Raw genomic sequence first — 18,148 nt, forward strand, 5'->3', positions numbered from 1 at the left:
CACAAACCTTTACGTGGCTTTCCTTGACCGTTTCAATATGTCAGTACCACTGACAGCACGGCACATCGCCCCCTGCATCTCAATTCCCTCTATCCCCTGCACGCCTCGCACCCTCCTGCATGTTCAGGCTCCGACGACTCAAAGCGTCATGTATGCTATCTTCTATTTCTTGTCTTCCGTCAGATTCCCGCGGGCCCCTAACCCCACTTTCATGTTCTTGGCAGTGGAAGGTGTACCTGGAAGGCACGGGGTGCCTAGTGTGAACGAAAATGAACAGCACGTGGAGCTGCGTTCTGAAAAGACTGATGACTGGGAAAACCTGGATTGAAAAAAAAGAAGAAATAAAAGAGTAAGATGTTGCCGCGCTCACCTACTGAATGCATGATAAGATGTGAACACAAAACAGACAAAATTCATAATATATATATATATATATATATATATATATATATATATATATATATATATATATATATATATATATATATATAACACAACATTCCATGTGTTCTGAACAGTTTCATTCCTTGAGTACAACGATATAACCACTTGGGGCCAGGTCCAAAGTTCTCACGGTCATCCCAGGAGGTCGTACCCTCATGCTCTAGGAACTAAGGTCTCCGCCTTCAAAGTTGCAACACCTCCTGACATGAGACTTGTTCTTCCTACAACAGGACTGATAACATACGGAACGACTTACCAATTAGAGTAATTGAAAGCAGTACCACAGATAGATTTAAGGACAGACTTAATAAATAGTTGGTTTCAAGTCCACAAGTGACATTATTTGCAACTCTTGAAATTACATGAGAGACTTACAGGCTTATCTCTGTGAAACATGTGTCTGTCTCTCTTCTCTCACCACACCACACTACAAGTACTGATCTCTCCCATCCTTGCAAACCCAGCGACCTAATACTCAGTCAGTCAGTTGCTGTTTGTGTTCTGTTCTAAATAGTGACCTTCAGCTTCGCTGATGTTCTCCAGCCTCGAGCACCGTCAGATGATGGCACAAAGCCTGAAGTGCCAAACAGGTGGTGGCACCGAAGCTGAAGTACCATCAGCTGGTGACACGACGGCTGAGGGCCCATCCATCAGCTGGTGGCACGAAGGCTGAGGGCCCGTCCATCACCTGGTGGCACGGAGGCTGAGGGCCCATCCATCAGCTGGTGGCACGGAGGCTGTGGGCCCGTCCATCACCTGGTGGCACGAAGGCTGAGGGCTCATCCATCACCTGGAGGCACGGAGGCTGAGGGCTCATCCATCAGCTGGTGGCAAAGAGGCTGAGGGCTCATCCATCACCTGGTGGCGCAAAGGCTGAGGGCCCATCCATCAGCTGGTAGCACGGAGGCTGTGGGCCCGTCCAGCAGCAAGTGGCACGGAGGCTGTGGGCCCGGCCAGCAGCAGGTGGCAAGAAACTGGCCCATCTGTGCCTCATGGACACTATGAGCGTCATTCATTCACAACAAGTCAGCTGCTGGAAGGCAGCGGACACTGGCCGGGGTCCTCCAAGTGATGGCTAACTTTCCAACATGTTGGCCGCATTCTGCCAGCGACACCTGCTGCCCACCAGCGGAGGCTCTCGCTAACATACGCGGCTCTCTCTCTCTCTCTCTCTCTCTCTCTCTCTCTCTCTCTCTCTCTCTCTCTCTCTCTCGCTCTCTCTCTCTCTCTCTCTCTCTCTCTCTCTCTCTCTCTCCCCGACCGCCGTATACCTCCACCTACTGCACAAGACGTTTGCGATAATCGTCTCCGTCAGCGTCGGACGCCCCTGCCCTTCCTACCGATGGCGGTGATGACGATGACTGCCGCCGCTGCCAAGCTCCCCGACGTGATCATGGGGCGAGTACCGCCCGTGCAGGCGGGCGGCTGCATGACTTCCAGCCCGCAGACGCTTGGCGCAGTCAACCCCTCCAGCACGTCAGTACGTCTCATCAGTACGACGGTGCGACGCTTGGATGCGATGGCGTGGTCTTCTCAAAGGACAAAAAAACAAAAATTCTAACAAGATGTTGAATCAGAGCGTAAATCAGCTAAGTTAATCTGCTTTCGCTGCAAAACTCGATTTTTCACCCACTTTCAACCGCTGCCAAGTATCATACCGACGTGTTCCACGCTCACTCTCGTGTTCAAAGATCGCAACGTCGTGTTCAAGGGTTGTAACGTCGTGTTCAAGGGTTGTTACGTCGTGTTTAAAGATAGCATGTCGTGTTCAAGGTTGTAACGTCGTGTTCAAGGGTCACACTCTAGTCTTCAAAGATCACACTCCAGTGTTCAAAGGTCGCACGTCGTGTTCAAGGGTCGTTACGTCGTGTCTAAAGGTCGCACGACGTGTCTAAAGGTCGTAACATCGTATCGTGTTTAAAGAGGAACTTTCGGAAATCCTCCCTTACCGTCGGGAGACTTACAAACAACAGAACAATAATGAACGTAGAACGCTGACTTTCTAATGCATAAGGTGATCGCTGCTCAGCATTTCCTAGCTGCTGTCCACAAACATAATTGCAATAGATTCTCGCTGGAGAATAAACTACTTGACGCACTTGTTCACCACAAGTTACAACAGACAGCCTCTCAATCCCATGACCTTAACGGGACGACCCTTGAGTTTGATGGCCATGACCTCTGAGAGTCAGGTCAAAGGCCAGGACATTAATGGAGTTTTAGAGAATGATCGAAGGGCGTTATTCAGCCATGGTACTGCAGGGACCATGAGGCTCCGTCATGAAGAACAGTACGGGATACTAACACAAGGAAGCTGGTGGTGTGGGTGCTCGTGCCTCGCCTCCTGCGAGGCCAGGAGACATCTCGTGGTACCAGATATTCCACAACCCCGACTGGTGCATTACCACTTTAAACCAAGACTTGAGTTATGAAAAAACAAAAATGCCCATCAATTAAATCTACAGGTATGATTCTGAGAGGAACTTCGAACACTCTACCAACAGCATGAGGCACAGAGCGTTTAACGTATGGTAACCTAAAATAACAACAGTCATTGAAAAAACTTTCAAAGTGAAAATTACGTACATGGGGAGCAACACCTATTAGTTCCGCCGCTCACCACCAGGAGTCCCCCCCCCCTCAAGCCTCACTGGTCACATACACGTCTCTTCATTTTATTCGTACTTCATCATTGTTGTGTTTTCTCGCTGCTTTCGTAATCATCCCGACTGACACACATTCATGTTAAGTGTTATCTCTCAGACAACCTTGTTTTTCACTGTGAGTTCCTTACGCATGATGATATGATCCTAAAGCATATTCTGAGTGGTCAGTTCTCCTGGATAATTTCGTAAAGTCAACGGTGAGCAAAGACCCGATCGTCCGACTGTACGTATGTCACTGCCTACCGTTCCTTCCCGACTCTCTTACGATTGGCATATATGTATGTACATAGTGACTCCTAAAGCGAAAATCATATACCCATCAGACAGGAAATGAAGGGAAAATACTGACTGTCAACCCAGGCGACACGCTCCGGGTTCGAGCAAGGGTGTACTGCAAGCGTCAGGCGTTTTCGAAACTTTCGTGTGAACCATCTCAAATATAATGAAACATGAGCTGCTATCGTCCTTACCCTTAGGGTCATAATATTGGAAATGTCCTGGTCAGAGCCTTCATCACAGAGAAAAAGACAAGAGAGTAATTGTCTGTGACGATGAGCCTATCATCAATATGTAGGAAAGGTTAACTTCATACACACACACACACACACACACACACACACACACACACACACACACACACATCAGTATGTAAGGAAGGTTAAGCTCACACACACACACACACACACACACACACACCAGGCCAGCCTGTGGACTTCACGTTTCGGAATTTCCCATCAAAAACAACACATCGCTTCCTGTTCCCTCGTCTGGTTCAGCTGTTGCTCCGCTTCCTCCCGTGACCTCCTTCGGCTGACCAGGGCCTCCCCAGCCTGGAAGAACTGGTCCCTCTCACCATCATCGTAACTCTTCAGGAAGCTGAAGGCAGTCCTCTCCTCCAACCACACCCAATCACCATCACTGTTGGTGGGTCAAGGGCCTCTCCTCTGACCCTGTTACTCAATTTCTATTTGTTTTCTCGACACAGAAGACCCCCCAAGCTCTGTGTCCTCTGAAAGACTGAGACAAGAGGATACTTTGTGAAATTCTTACGTCTTGTGTGTGTGTGTGTGTGTGTGTGTGTGTGTGTGTGTGTGTGTGTGTGTGAGGCGAGTTATCATAATGGCAAAACTCCAAGTTTTCTTTCCTAGTGATAATGCGGGGATAATCATGACTGTGTTGACACAACATGACTCTCCCAGTTCGGTCTCGCCTCCCGTCATACTCCATCTTCAACACAAACTCATGAAACACATTCACACGACCCTTGAACACGATGGTACTTCCCACAGGGGTGAACTCGCCCTTGAGGGCCAGCATGATGGAAAGACCCGGTGACACTCCCTCTGGTTTCCCAGACGGAAGGACGGACGGACGGACGGACGTGAGGAGCGACAGTGTTGCTGGACGACGGGTGACCAGCAGAACCCCACCCACTCACCGCCATGACCCCCTGATGTGCTTTGATATCATCACGAACCTTCAGAATACCACGGAAGGAGAAACTACTCCCAGGCTACCCACACACTCTCTCTGTTCTTCCCAGCCTCTCACATAACGCACCTCCCAGGCTTCACGTACGACCATCTACAGCATGTTGTACACGTCTCGCCTCAGAATCATTTGTGCTAGTTTACGGAAGAACTGAATAGCATTAGGGAGTGCCCGCGCACGCCTCCTTTCCCCGATGGTCAACTTTCTACAGTTGTTGGGGTTGGTGCGTGGATACACACACACACACACACACACACACACACACACACGCCGTTTATCACTGCACTCTCTCGCTAGCACCATCATCATCACCAGACCCCACCGTGATCCTGACTGGTAACTCTCACACTCCTGCATTTCGTCCAGGCCAAAGAAAGTTCAGATACACACCAAACAGGGGAGGATTGTTCAAACACTTGAGCACGCCGTGCGAACCTTGAACATGAGGGTAAGACCCTTGAACACGAGGGTACGTCACTTGAACACGAAGTTACGACCCTTGAGCACGTACGTTGGGAAGCAGAACATGCTCAAGGATCGTACTGTCCAGTTCCTAACTGGCTATCTGGCTGCCGCCGTGACGAGGGTGTTGTGTACCTGCCACCAAGTGCAAGAGTTAGCCAGATGAATGGCTGACAATCTCCATGATCAACTGCTTGGCTGACTGACCAACTGGCTTTTATCTACATCATCTGACTGGGTATCTGGCGGTCGACTTGTTAGGCGTTTTACTGACTGGCTTCTAAACCCGACTGACTAAATGCCTAAATCATCAGTTCCGTGATTATTTACGTCACTTGGAATTGTTCCTAAAGACACACTCGCTTCCTTGTGCGATGGGATGCTTGGCCGTCTAGGGGGTTCCCTGGCCGTCTGAGGGGGTTGTTGGGCAGTCAAGGGGGGTTGCCTGGCCATCTGAAGGGTTGCCTGTCCGTCTCACGGGTAGCCTGACCGTCCAAAGGGTTCCCTGGACCCGCCTGCAGGCCATCACCAAACAGTTCGCACAGTACCTGAAGCAGCCGTTGAGCTCTGACGTATCATGATATGTTCAGGTCACGTGCTGAGACCAGAACAAGGTCAGCGAGCCAGTAGGGTGAGGTCAGAGGTAACAAGGACGGCCGCCCTGGTTACTAACCTCCGGGAGGTGGTCGTTGTTGGGAGGTGCGGGGCCATCTGAGCCTCTGCTTTCCACCCACTTAATCTGGATGGAACCTCCTCGGCCACTCTGCCCACAGGTAGTCAGGCCTTCTGGGTTAAACTGCTCGACCCCCCCACACCCAGGGGGTGTCAGTCCTCCTGGGACCAGCACCAGGTCCTGCTGGGTTAAACTACCCGACCACCACACCCTGGAAGGGTCAGGCCTCCCTTGACAAGACTAAACTCTTCTAGGAGTAAACTGACGAACCTCTACAGCTAGACCGTTTTCCTGGGTCCTACTGAGGGCCCTGCAGAGATAAAATGGAGGATCATCTCACCTAAAGTATCCCCCTGGGCCCAGCATTACCTCCAGCTGGGTTCATCTTGACCTCTCCCACACCTTAACACAGTCCCCAACGCGACGTCCAGTTCGGTTAAACTGGCTCATCACCACACCCAAAGCCAGAGTCAAATCCCTTGGGGTCAACACAACGTCCTTGGCCGGTCCAGGTACACCTTACGTCGTCTGCTACGTTGGGAAATGCCTGAGACCAAAGGCGGAAGGTTTAGTCCAGTGTTGAGAAATTGTAATGCTGACGTGCCAAGGAGCATACAAGACCCGCTTGTACGGGTGGCCGAGGGAAGGCGTCTGGTTAGGTCCGGTACCGGACACTGGGGTGGGTGGTCAGTGAGGCAGCGAAAAGAAATTTTTGAAAAGTTTGGACAAAAAGAAGGTAAATGTACAGTTGATCTATTTCTTAAAGGAAAAAAAAAGAGAAAAGAAAAGAAATTATATAGTCAAAGGTTGTCTAAAAAGATGTGATCCGTATATAAATCAAAGTTCAGGGTTGGTCTATCAGAGCAATGATTCACAAGGGACACTCAGTCTTCGGTATAGAGTGAACGGCTTCAATTACCATGGTAAAACCCGAGTCAGATCATGAAGCATGGAGAAATAGGTAATGGGTAATGTTCTGGCAGGTACTCCTACTTCCAAAGCAAACTACAGGGCTACAATGATATGGAAAATGACACTAAACTCATGTAAATAAGATTCATTACAACTACGAAACTCGTCCTGGAACGCAAACCTTCGGTCAAAAGCTATCTGTATCGTTCAGCAGGAGGCAGAATATGTATTCTCACTACGAACAAAGAATATAAAATACGTTCTTTTTTAATGGTTAAACGTATAGCGTCATTCTTGGGTATCATTGCTGGCGTCCAAGTTCTACAGCGAAGGCAGAAGCCAAGTCTAATCGTGTGGGGGTTGGTGGCACGGACAACAAATAGAGGATACAATACTCTAGTCCTTATGGGTTGGCAGAGGACCAACATGGTGGCAGGAGGGGCAGGTAATGCTGTACACAATACATTCAACGTAAGGTTGAACACGGTCTTCACTGGAAAGCATTTTACATCGGTCTTGAAAAAAATAGAGGTCAAGCAAGAAGCGAAGAATATAAAATGCTGAGAGAGTCGTGTAGCAGCTCTAGATGAAAGCCCATGGTACTGAGAGGCCTCATCTAGAGGCAGTAAATGTACGAGCTGTGGGATCTTAAACCAACCAGGAGCAACGAAGGCCACGTGAGACCACCAGACGGGCGGTGGAAGCCAATTATACAGACGCAGCAGCGTCGTAACAGAGCCAGTATACAGAACATTCAAGGGATCTTTTAAGTGGGAGGCAAGCGATACTTCAAAACAAAACAACAGAGCTAACGATAATGGAAAAGTGGATCCAAGTAAGGAATCTGAGGTGGTGTGGTGCGAAGTTGCCTCACCGTACAACTTCAGTAAGCCAGCTTTTAATTCGCACTCTTTGGACACTTAACTGGACCTCTCGCTTCTCCGTTCATCCTAGTATTCCTGGCAGTCCAGGAGTACAAAACCATCCAACCATTTCTCTCTCCGTCGACTGTCACACTCTTCGCTGCCAAACGTTTGAACTCCAGTTGAATCTGTTCGTCTCTACTGGACTGACCAAACTGGTAATGCAAAAAACCTAACTGCGGTTTAGTATACGTCGAAAGTAATTATCCCTGGGAGCTTATGCATGTAGCAGTGAAGGGGATCTTGACACTGACCAGCATACAATTAACCTCCTTCATAACCAAACGTTGGTTTCTCGTGACAGCCTCTGGACTCTACTCAAACATAATGTAATGTAATCTCCTTAATGCCAGATGGTCATCAGCCTTGACCTCAGTTCACCGAATGCCATCTTCATGACCTTTCCTCTAATCAGGTTTCGTCACACATGAACCAGACCAGTACCGGAGCAGCCTGTTTGGGTTCTGTGTTGTACTCTTTAATACACTTCAACTTTCTGAGAGTTTATCGTTATCTACAAACACACTTAGGTATAATTTTTTCCCTCCCGCAAGGCATTTAAATACACCAGGAATAGTAGGGCCCTAAGAGCAAGCCGTAAGGGACGCCAACTGTTGTTTATCTTCGTCTAGTTCAAAAGGAATGTCGAACAGGTGTCTTCTGTTTCATTCTGTTTAAGGTAAGCTTCGATCCACTATACTTTCTTCCATCCTCCAAGCTTACTTGGGAATCCATTTCTCCTTTTAACCAGCCTCCTGTGTGGGGAACTGGGACAGACCACTTGCTGCCTTCCACTCAAATAATTCCTCTTTGGTAAATACTCACACGACAGCTTTAGAGAACAGCTTTCTATTACCTTTCCCAGTAATTTACAGATAATGCCAGTCTGGGATACTGGTCGGCAGGAGCTCAGCAGGTCTTCCTTCACGTACTTCTTAAACACAGACACAACATTCTCCTCACCTCCTCCCTCGGTAGTGATCTCTCCTGAACCAAGTTCCTCAACATTTCTAACGGCTCATCAAGCGTTGCTGCCATCATCATCATTATCATCACGACACAAGGCACAGCAACCTCACAGATGCACGTCCTTATAAGTTTTATTTGCATCTTAACTCACGATCTCAGCACCTCTAATGGCCTCTCCACCGTGCTATTGATGACAGTGTTGAAGGTTACGCATGTGAACACGTCAACAGTCATCCCCTTCGAAAATCTGTCCTTTTTCTATCTTAACTCTTTTTCCCCACTCAAAGACCTTAGTCTCATCATTTATGGCAGGCAAAGTTCCTGCTAAACGTATGGGACGAGATTTTTATATCTCATGGCCACTTTCTTATTTTCGCAACAATTTCTCTTACGTTCTTAATTTCCTTTCCTAGACTTAGCCTCTCGGATGCAGCTCAGACGCTGTCATCTGTAGCCAGCCGACACTGCCAGTCTTACTGTCCTTCACCAGCTGACATCCTTGAGACTACATCTCTCGCCTCTGACCTCTTCCTCCCCTCTGTGTTCCGCCATCACCACCACCTATCCACCTCACCAAGTCCCCTCATCACAATCCTCAAATCATCGCCTGCAGTACGGAACGGTCCTCCGACAGTGGAACTGACCCCTAGTTTGTGTTTCCAATGAAGTCTTCCAGTCATATAACTCCTATCAATATCCACTAGTGAGTTTCGAACAGCCGAGATGCGGGAGGGAGCAGGGCTATGCGTTGCCCTTGAACCACCAGGTGCTCAACAGGAGGTGGCCTGAAGTAATGCGGGAATCGTTGGTTGTGAATCCTCCACGTTACCAATAATAACAAGAGTGGTTAATCCATTAATGAGCTGCACCGTAGATGTCATCATCATGTGTTCGTACAGAAGCCAGAGACTTGTGCTCTCGCGGGACCTCATCTCTTCCTGTCTCCACTAATAATGATTTCGTTCACCTACTTTACATATTTTCGAAACAAGTTTCCAGCCTAACTTCGTGTTATGGTCTCTAGCAATTCTACATTTGCACCTCTCCACGACCTGTTCACTCAACTGACGTCATGAAACTAGTCTAAACACTTAATATGTTGTGATCACCATGACTGCCATTTGTGTGTTATGAGGAGAGAGTTTTACATTCGGTATTGCCCCGTCACACCACCTCAACCCAGATATGTACCATGTATCTAAGTGTGCAGACACCAACCTAAGGCAGTGTGTATGTGTGTGAGTGTCCATGCATGTATGTAAGTACGTATGTATGCATGAGTGTAGTAGAGAGCAGTGTCAGTGGGCGGTGGAGTGGCCTAGGCTGGACAGGTGTGTGAGTCAGGTGGGGCAGGTATCGGCAGCGTACGGCAGGCTAGGACGGCGTGCAACAGGTGGCGTGGGCTGGGTAGGGGAAGGGATGGGACGGGAGGCCGGGCCTGGAGCGGGCCCGGCCCGGTAGTTTCATGAAGGCGTCAGTCAGTCAGTCCCTGGTCGCCGCGCGGGCTGGTCATTCCACAGCCACCGCCTCCAGTGCCTCCACACCTGCCAGCGATACGCCCTCCCTCCCTACTTCGCCAAAGACAGTCCAGTGAGCGTGACTTGTTGTGTATACCACAGAACCAGAGACAAGTGCATCAGTGTGTAGTTTTGATAATACAGGAGAGATAACTGTTACAGCAGGACAATTACAAACATTACAGAAGTAAAACTGGTGAACATGGGAGGCGGAACAGGTAGCAAAGGAGGATATAAGGTAAGTCTCGACACCTACAGTTGGAGCGTAATCGTAAGCATGTCCACAAAACCCGACTAGAGATTACTGCAACGTCAGAATTTTGTACTTATTGCTCAGGATCTTGTCCTCTGTAATCAGTATTACTGCTAGACACACACACACACACACACACACACACACACACACACACATACACACACACACACACACACACACACACACACTCTGCTCGAGGTTTATCAAGTTGGTGTTCAAAGGGTACTGAGGTAGAGATGACTTAACCAGGTTCGTCTCGCGCACTAGCGCAACCATCTCCAGCCCGGCCAACACATACCAGCCTCTCCTACTGGGAACAAATTCGTCACATTCTATACCCATCCATGACTAGTGTTATGCAGTGACCGTTTATAAAAACCCAAGTTATGACGAAAGCAAAGATAACGAGATAAATACTCCGCAACACACCAGGCTAGCTAAATAGAGTTCGATAGATTAAAGACTACACAGACCCCATGGTCCAAGCGAGGTAGTCTGACCTTACACTTACGGAAAACAGGTTACCTTCTTAAAGCAGAAGAAGCAATCACAGGAGCTTGTCGTGGCCAAGTCAACATCACGGAAGCTCTCCAACTGTTGGTTAGGTTTACATTATCATTGTGATTATAGGTTGAAATGACAGTAATCTGTTGTGGCCACTGTAACAACATATAAAGCCATATCACGGAAGCCAGGGGATCACTATACATGGTTGGACGTTGTGACGAGGGTGTCGCTTTACGGAGATGGTCTCTGCGTCTGGGTTGAATAACGCGTGAGGATGTCTCTCCTTTAACAGCTGTCTCACCGAACTCGACCCACTCTGTGATGACACAGTATATGTGAGGTCGAACTACGAGGACGATCTTCTATGGGAGGGACTAGGGTCTCTGGTGAGAGGGGCTGAGGCCTTGGATGAGAGCAACCATGGCCTTCAACGAAAGCAACCAGGGCCTTGGGTGAGAGCACCTTGGGGCCTTAGGAAAGAGAAATCAGGGCCTTGGTTGAGAACTACCAGGGCTATGGATGAGAAAGAAGACGCCCGACTCCATCCAACCCTTGAACGATCATGACCCCAGTGCAGCTTGGAAGAATGAGCAGAGCTTGAGCTGTGAGTGATGACAGGGGCCCTGAATAAGAGTGAACGGTGAGGGAGGGGGGGCTTTTATACGTGAACGCAAAGAGACTTTTGCATGAAGACAAGTCGGGTATATTTCGCAAGCCTTGCGCGATAGAAAACTTCCTGTTAGGACACCACGAAAAAAGTGTTTCATGAAAACGAGGAGAGAATCGTGAGTGACGGTGAGCTGAGTCTACTTGGACGAGTAAAACGATCAATGAAAACGAATCAGAAAAAACTCGTTTAAGAACACAGAAATCCGGCAGAGAACAAGTTAAACCTCACCAGAAACAAAACCTTGACAGAAGGTGAATAAAACCTTACTTGAATCAATAAAACCTTGCCACAAGATGAATAACCTTGGGTGAGGGATACTGACACCTTGCTTGGTGAATAAAACCTTGGTTGAGATAAAACCTTGCTAGGTGAATAAAACCTTGACTGACAGAATGTAAAACCTTACTGAGAGACAGCGGGAACAACTTCACACGAGAGCAGAGGTTAGACAGCTCAGAGCGGCGCTGGTGATATCAATGCTGGGAAGTAGTGATCCTGGGGTGTTCCGGCCAACCCCAGGATTACCTGGGGTTGTGGCCCATGGTCCTGGGGTGCCCCAGCAGACCCCAGGGTGAGCCATCAAGAGACACCCAGTTTACTGGGTCTAAATATGAAGAATATACAAGTAGGACGACGGTGAGGCGCGGGAAAGGAAGTGCTCATTATGAAGGAATAATTTCATTATCATTATCATTATTATAATTTTTCCTACAGTCGTGCCTCTGGGGTTCTAAAACGGATTATGTATTACCCCTTTTTCAGTACAGAAGTTAGCAGCAACTCCGAGTCGAAGGTGCTCAGGGTAACATAACGAGAAATACGAAATATTAAAAAAGATAAAAAAATTTGTGTTGTTGAATCGGACAATCTAAATCTAGTCCCCAGAGGCCACCAAGGCTGGATGTCCTTCTACTGTCCACTTCGTCGGCGTCTCGCCTGCCTACCTCAGGTTATCAGTCCACTTCGTCGAGTTATCTGTCCCCCACACACAGATCAGCCAGGCTACAGTTATCTTAACCTCCTCGACAGCAAGACGGCAGCACGACCCTCGAGCACAACGACACGAACAAGGTTCGAAACCCGTGAGTATGACGACCTAGAACTTTCACCTGACCCACAGGGAGCATGTCAGTTACCTGGCCATCATACCTAAGGGAGGAGAAAGAAGGGACTAAAGTTACCGAAGCTGCCCGTCATCCAGATGGGATCTAGACAAACCCGCGTCTCTCTCTCTCGAACCTCGGCCTGTCGTTAAAGCAGCCAGTCACGTGACACAGTGTCTCACGGAAGTGGCCACTCAGCACCAAAACCCCGTCATGCGAACTGCTGACACTCTGACAGCCAATAACTTCTCAGTCATCCGACCAAGCAGGCCTGACACTCTGCTATTGCATCATGCTGCAGCGATATAAGGCCAACACACACCCACACACACACACACACACACACACACACACACACACACACACACACACATACTTACCCTCGGGTTAAGACACCCAGGAAATGCCATTCCTGTGCTTCACTTCTCCACATACACTCAAAAGTCCCGGTCATTTGGGCCCAGCAGTTCCCCCGGCGATATAATGCTCACCAGATCAATGGGACAAGAGAACAAAGACGAGCAGGCCAGGCGTTTCTTCCGCGTTTGCTGCTTTTGCCTACCGTCTGCTCTGGTGAATACCACTGAGGGAAACGATTCGACGTTAGACCTCCGGTGTGTTAAGTTGCGCAGCCGTGGGACACTCCAGCGCACCGGGGGCCAGTCTGACAACATACCAGTCACCTTGGGAAGGTATAGGACAAGTTGGTTGCACGAGGCGAGGAACTGCGTGCGGGGATGCGAAGTGGTCCGTCAGAGATGCTGCCGGTGAACTTCTGTGCCTGACTAACAATGTATATATCTAACACATTAATCATGACTGGTCCTCCAGACTCAAGTTATCTAGTCATTCAGCAACTGATGTCAATCTACGTAGCATATTGTATCTATAAGTACCTCAGCTGGTGACTGTGGCTGCATTAGACCCACCACCAGCCACACACACACTGGGAAGGTCCTTGTCGAACGCACCGGGCACTCAACAACACAAAAACCCACCAGCAGCAGGAGGAGGTGAGTGAAGGAGGGAGACGTCCCCCCCCCCCACCTCACTCCCTCCTTCCCTCCCGACCACCAGGGTCACGTCCTGCCGCCAGAAGATGAGCAGGACGACCCCACACCCACGCCTTCCTGCACTCCTACCAGTCCTTCAACCCTCTCACTCCAGCAACAGCAACACACTCCTGTCACCCACGAACCATCACTACCAGTCTACCGCCACCACCATCACCACTTTTGCTCCTGCTATTCTGCCTTTCCCATACCACCACCAGTTTACCAGTACCCCACCACAAGTGCAGCAAAATCCTTCTCTCATGAGTGATCAGCTACTAGTAGTTTACATCCTCCTAGCTACCTACCCACAATGCTTTCATACTCTCATTATCTATCTATCTATCTATCTATCTATCTATCTATATACCTATCCACCACCAGCAGGTCACCAGAATTGCAACCATCCTACCTGGGCTTTCCCAGTCCCGACTGCCTCTTTGTCCCAGGGAAGGAGGTAGAGGCCCCTCCCACCGGGGGCCTTGGTGTGTGTGTGTGTGTGTGTGTGTGTGTGTGTGTGTGTGTGTGTGTGTGTGTGTGGCAGGCAAGGCTGGGAGGGCGGCCGGGGGAGCTACCAGTGAGAAATGCCCCAGGTAGTGGAGGGTGTGGGATACCTGGAGACTGGAGGAGGAGGAGGAGGGCGTGGGTGTTGGTGGTAGTAGTGGTGGTGGTGGTGTGTGTGTGTGTGAGGGAGGGAGGGAGGAATGGCTGATGAACACTCAAATGTTACATTTCCTCACACCAACACGGAGACGTCTGGACAGCACCAGCTGTGCTACTACTACTACTACTACACTGGGAACAATGATCACGTTCTACAGAATGTTAATTCAATGGCGTCATTACTAAAGCTATGACGTCAGACACACCAAAGACAAGATGCCACTGTGTCCACTACGAACTAACCTCACGGGAGCATAAACTGGGAAACTGAACTCAGAATACAGAGCATTACTACAGAAGGTTCAGAATACAGAGCATCACTACAGAAGGTTCAAAATACAGAGCATTACTACAGAAGGTTCAGAATACAGAGCATCACTACAGAAGGTTCAGAACACATAGCAATACTACAGAAGGTTCAGAATACAGAGCATCACTACAGAAGGTTCAGAACACATAGCAACACTACAGAAGGTTCTGTGACACCTACAATGAGGTTACTACTTGGGAACCACTGACACGGACTAGGTCATAAAATTGATGATCTGAACAGTATGAAAGAAAAACAGAAGAGTAATAAAAATAACAATGATATCAATAATGATCATTATCATAACAGACATAATGATACATAACAACAGTCGTGAGAATAAGAACAATGATGATTATTTTTCGTACTTGATCGCCTTTTTCCTTGACAGCGAGGTAGTGCCAAGAACAGACGAAGAACGGCCCTATTCGCTCACATCCACTCTCTTGCTGTCGTGTGTAATGCATCGAAACCTGAGCCCCCAATCCTCAAGCAAACCTTTCTGGTGTTTCGTATGACCTGGTCGACAGCAAACAAACATGTCGCCCTTGTATAACACAGCGCTCCACTTCACTCTATTTCGTGCATGCCTTACACCCTCCTACACATTCAGGCCCCCAAGCACTTGACGACATTTTCATCCATCCTTCCACCTCTAATTCGTCCCTCCCTTCTCCTTGCACCCTCCTGTCCTGACTCAGGAACCCTCTCTGTCACCCTCTCCATGTGTTCGAACCATTCCAGCATCCCCTCCTCAGCTCCCTCAACAATGTTCTTATTACCACACTTCTCCATTACCCAATCACTTCTAACTCGATCAACCTTCCTCACATCCACTTCCGTACTTTCTCAACCGCGGCCTACGACTGGCGTCCGCACACACGACACCGTCGGGACTACCGTACCATCAACCATGGCCATCTTTGCCGCCACAGACAGTGACCTGTCTTTCCACCTACTCCTCAATGCGCCCGGGACCTTCCCCTCACCACCCACCCTATGACCCGCTTCGGCTCCCATGGCTCGCTCCATTCGCCGCCGAGTCCACTCCCAGGTTATTTCTATTCACACTGACACCCTAATAATAATAATAATAAAACACAAGTGAGAATGAGGTTAATGATAATAAAAAAGACTGTCACAGAAATCTACAAGGAGAAAACAGCTTGTTAGAGAATGATTAGACTATAAGAGGTTTAGAGTTGCTGAAAATGAGAAAGTGTGCGAGGAAGTAAATGTTGACAAGTCCAAAGATGTGTATTCACAGTGGACAATGATAATAAAGACGTAGTCTGCGGAAGATAATTGGAGAAAACAGCGCAATTATTTGAAAAGACTTAAGAAAGCCATTAGAAATTCTAGGGTCACATAAGGCACATGGTGTCGATGAGGCCTCTCTACATACGTCCACTCAGGGAGCGAGCAAGGAGCACTTGAGAGGCAGCCTGGAATGTCTACGATGTCGCTGGAAAAGGAGAGATTCGTGCCACACGAATATAAGAAAGTAAATGTGCTCGTTTTCGAAACAGATCAGGAAAATCCACTGACCTTCGAGAGACCAGTGTGTGTGTGTGTGTGTGTGTGTGTGTGTGTGTGTGTGTGTGTGTGTGTGTGTGTGTGTGTGTCAGGATTGTGACCTATAAACCTCAGGTACTGATAGAAAGCAAATACGTACACGACTGCTTGCCAAGGAGAAACTACATATACGTACGTACACACGTAAGGTAACACTGCGTCACGGAGAGAGAGAGAGAGAGAGAGAGAGAGAGAGAGAGAGAGAGAGAGAGAGAGAGAGAGAGAGAGAGAGAGAGAGAGAGAGAGTGTCGGCTCTGGTTTATACAAAACGAGATAGTGGAGTGGAAGGGGGGGGGGGGGATTGTTGTTGGCGGACTGCCGGAAGGCATTTGACACCGTCCCACGCGAAGAGGCTGGTAAAGGAGCAGGATTTCCAGCCTGAGGAAGACTTCCTTCGACTGATCGAGCAGTCACCTCTGTGTTAGATACCAAGGAGAGGTTGTAGGCTACAAGGTGGCTCACCACGGCAAAGAATAACACATGATCACAACTGCCATGTTGGTTCCTCACTCAACCTGACAATTTCGAGAACGAAATGTTTTCTGACATCAGTGGGGGGAAAAGCAGATCAACGGAAGCTTAGATCGGAAGGACCTACTGAGGAAATAAGAATCTAATGTCTTATAAATGGACGTGATCAAGTGCCGCTACGGAAAGAGTCGTGGATGAAAAGGAAAACGCTAAGTGGAGAGACTGGGAATCAAGAGAGGGACAAAGAAATTGAAGATTTTCCATAACGTTAACCGAATTAAACAAATGGTGCCAAACCATTGCGAGACTTCTTTCCTCTATGCTTTACAAACGGGCAAATTACCCGAAATCACTTGTCATTCTACTCCTACCACACCAGCTTCTGGTCTCCTTCACTATAACACACAGCCTCGTTAAGGACTCAAAGGTCTGTCGCTATTTGAAGTCATTTGCATTCATTTGTGTTTGTTCCTGGTCCAACAACGACCATCAGCAAAAACAGACCCGGGTAAGGTAGCCGCTCAGGTACACGTACACCCCAGCTGGCTTACATAAGAGAAGTGCAGAACGTGAGCGATATGAGAGAGAGAGAGAGAGAGAGAGAGAGAGAGAGAGAGAGAGAGAGAGAGAGAGAGAGAGAGAGAGAGAGAGAGAGAGAGGAACTCAAAACTTTACGTTTGTGCAACAGGAAGTCAGTTTGCTTCTAGCCTTACTTCACCTGGATGAAATTCCTTCACTTTTGGTCAAATCCTAAGTAAGTAAAAGTACCGTATTAACCCGACCGTTGCCCCGTCCTCATCACGTCCCACCCTTGGCCAGAACCTCCCCGGAAAAATGGATAAATGTCGAAATGAACTTTTACTAAGCTCTCGATTGTCTTTTATACACACATTTTTTGTCCCACGACCAATAGAATGGCAGGTCTGGTTTACAATGACGATTCATGCTAGTTCATCAAGATATAAAAATCAATATATGATGTGAAAAGATGTTAAATGTTAACTATTCACAGTCATGACTAGAGAATGACACGCTCTTCTCGAACACAACTGACACAAAAGACTCCACCAGTTTTTAGGATTGTTTTTCCGAAGGTTATTTACATCCAAGTACCAACGGCTCTTACTTCTATGGTCTGCACGAGGCGCTTCATTTAATGTTCACGCAACACTTATCAGAAATTATATGGGTTTCATGAAGCACATGGCTGGGGACTTGAGGTTCCACACACCTCCCTGGCTAGGGTGTGTCCTGGGTACCTGACGTTCCGCTGAGCTCCCTGGCTAGGGTGTGTCCTGGGTACCTCACGTTCCGCTGAGCTCCCTGGCTAGGGTGTGTCCTGGGTACCTCACGTTCCGCTGAGCTCCCTGGCTAGGGTGTGTCCTGGGTACCTGACGTTCCGCTGAGCTCCCTGGCTAGGGTGTGTCCTGCGTACCTCACGTTCCGCTGAGCTCCCTGGCTAGGGTGTGTCCTGGGTACCTGAC

General features: G+C 48.5%; 1 protein-coding gene across 1 annotated transcript in view; it reads left to right on the plus strand.

Moving 5' to 3' along the window:
* Nucleotides 1-10,002: 10,002 nt before the first annotated feature.
* The window catches only part of LOC139755691 (uncharacterized), a 113,126-nt gene continuing 104,980 nt past the window's right edge, over nucleotides 10,003-18,148 (plus strand). Inside the window, exon 1 of the mRNA XM_071674346.1 lies at nucleotides 10,003-10,295. Coding sequence (XP_071530447.1) covers nucleotides 10,260-10,295 — 36 coding nt within the window. The 5' untranslated portion in view covers nucleotides 10,003-10,259. The remainder of the gene's footprint in view (nucleotides 10,296-18,148) is intronic.

The sequence above is a fragment of the Panulirus ornatus genome, chromosome 2 (assembly GCF_036320965.1).
Source record: "Panulirus ornatus isolate Po-2019 chromosome 2, ASM3632096v1, whole genome shotgun sequence".
Taxonomy (NCBI): Eukaryota; Metazoa; Arthropoda; class Malacostraca; order Decapoda; family Palinuridae; genus Panulirus; species Panulirus ornatus.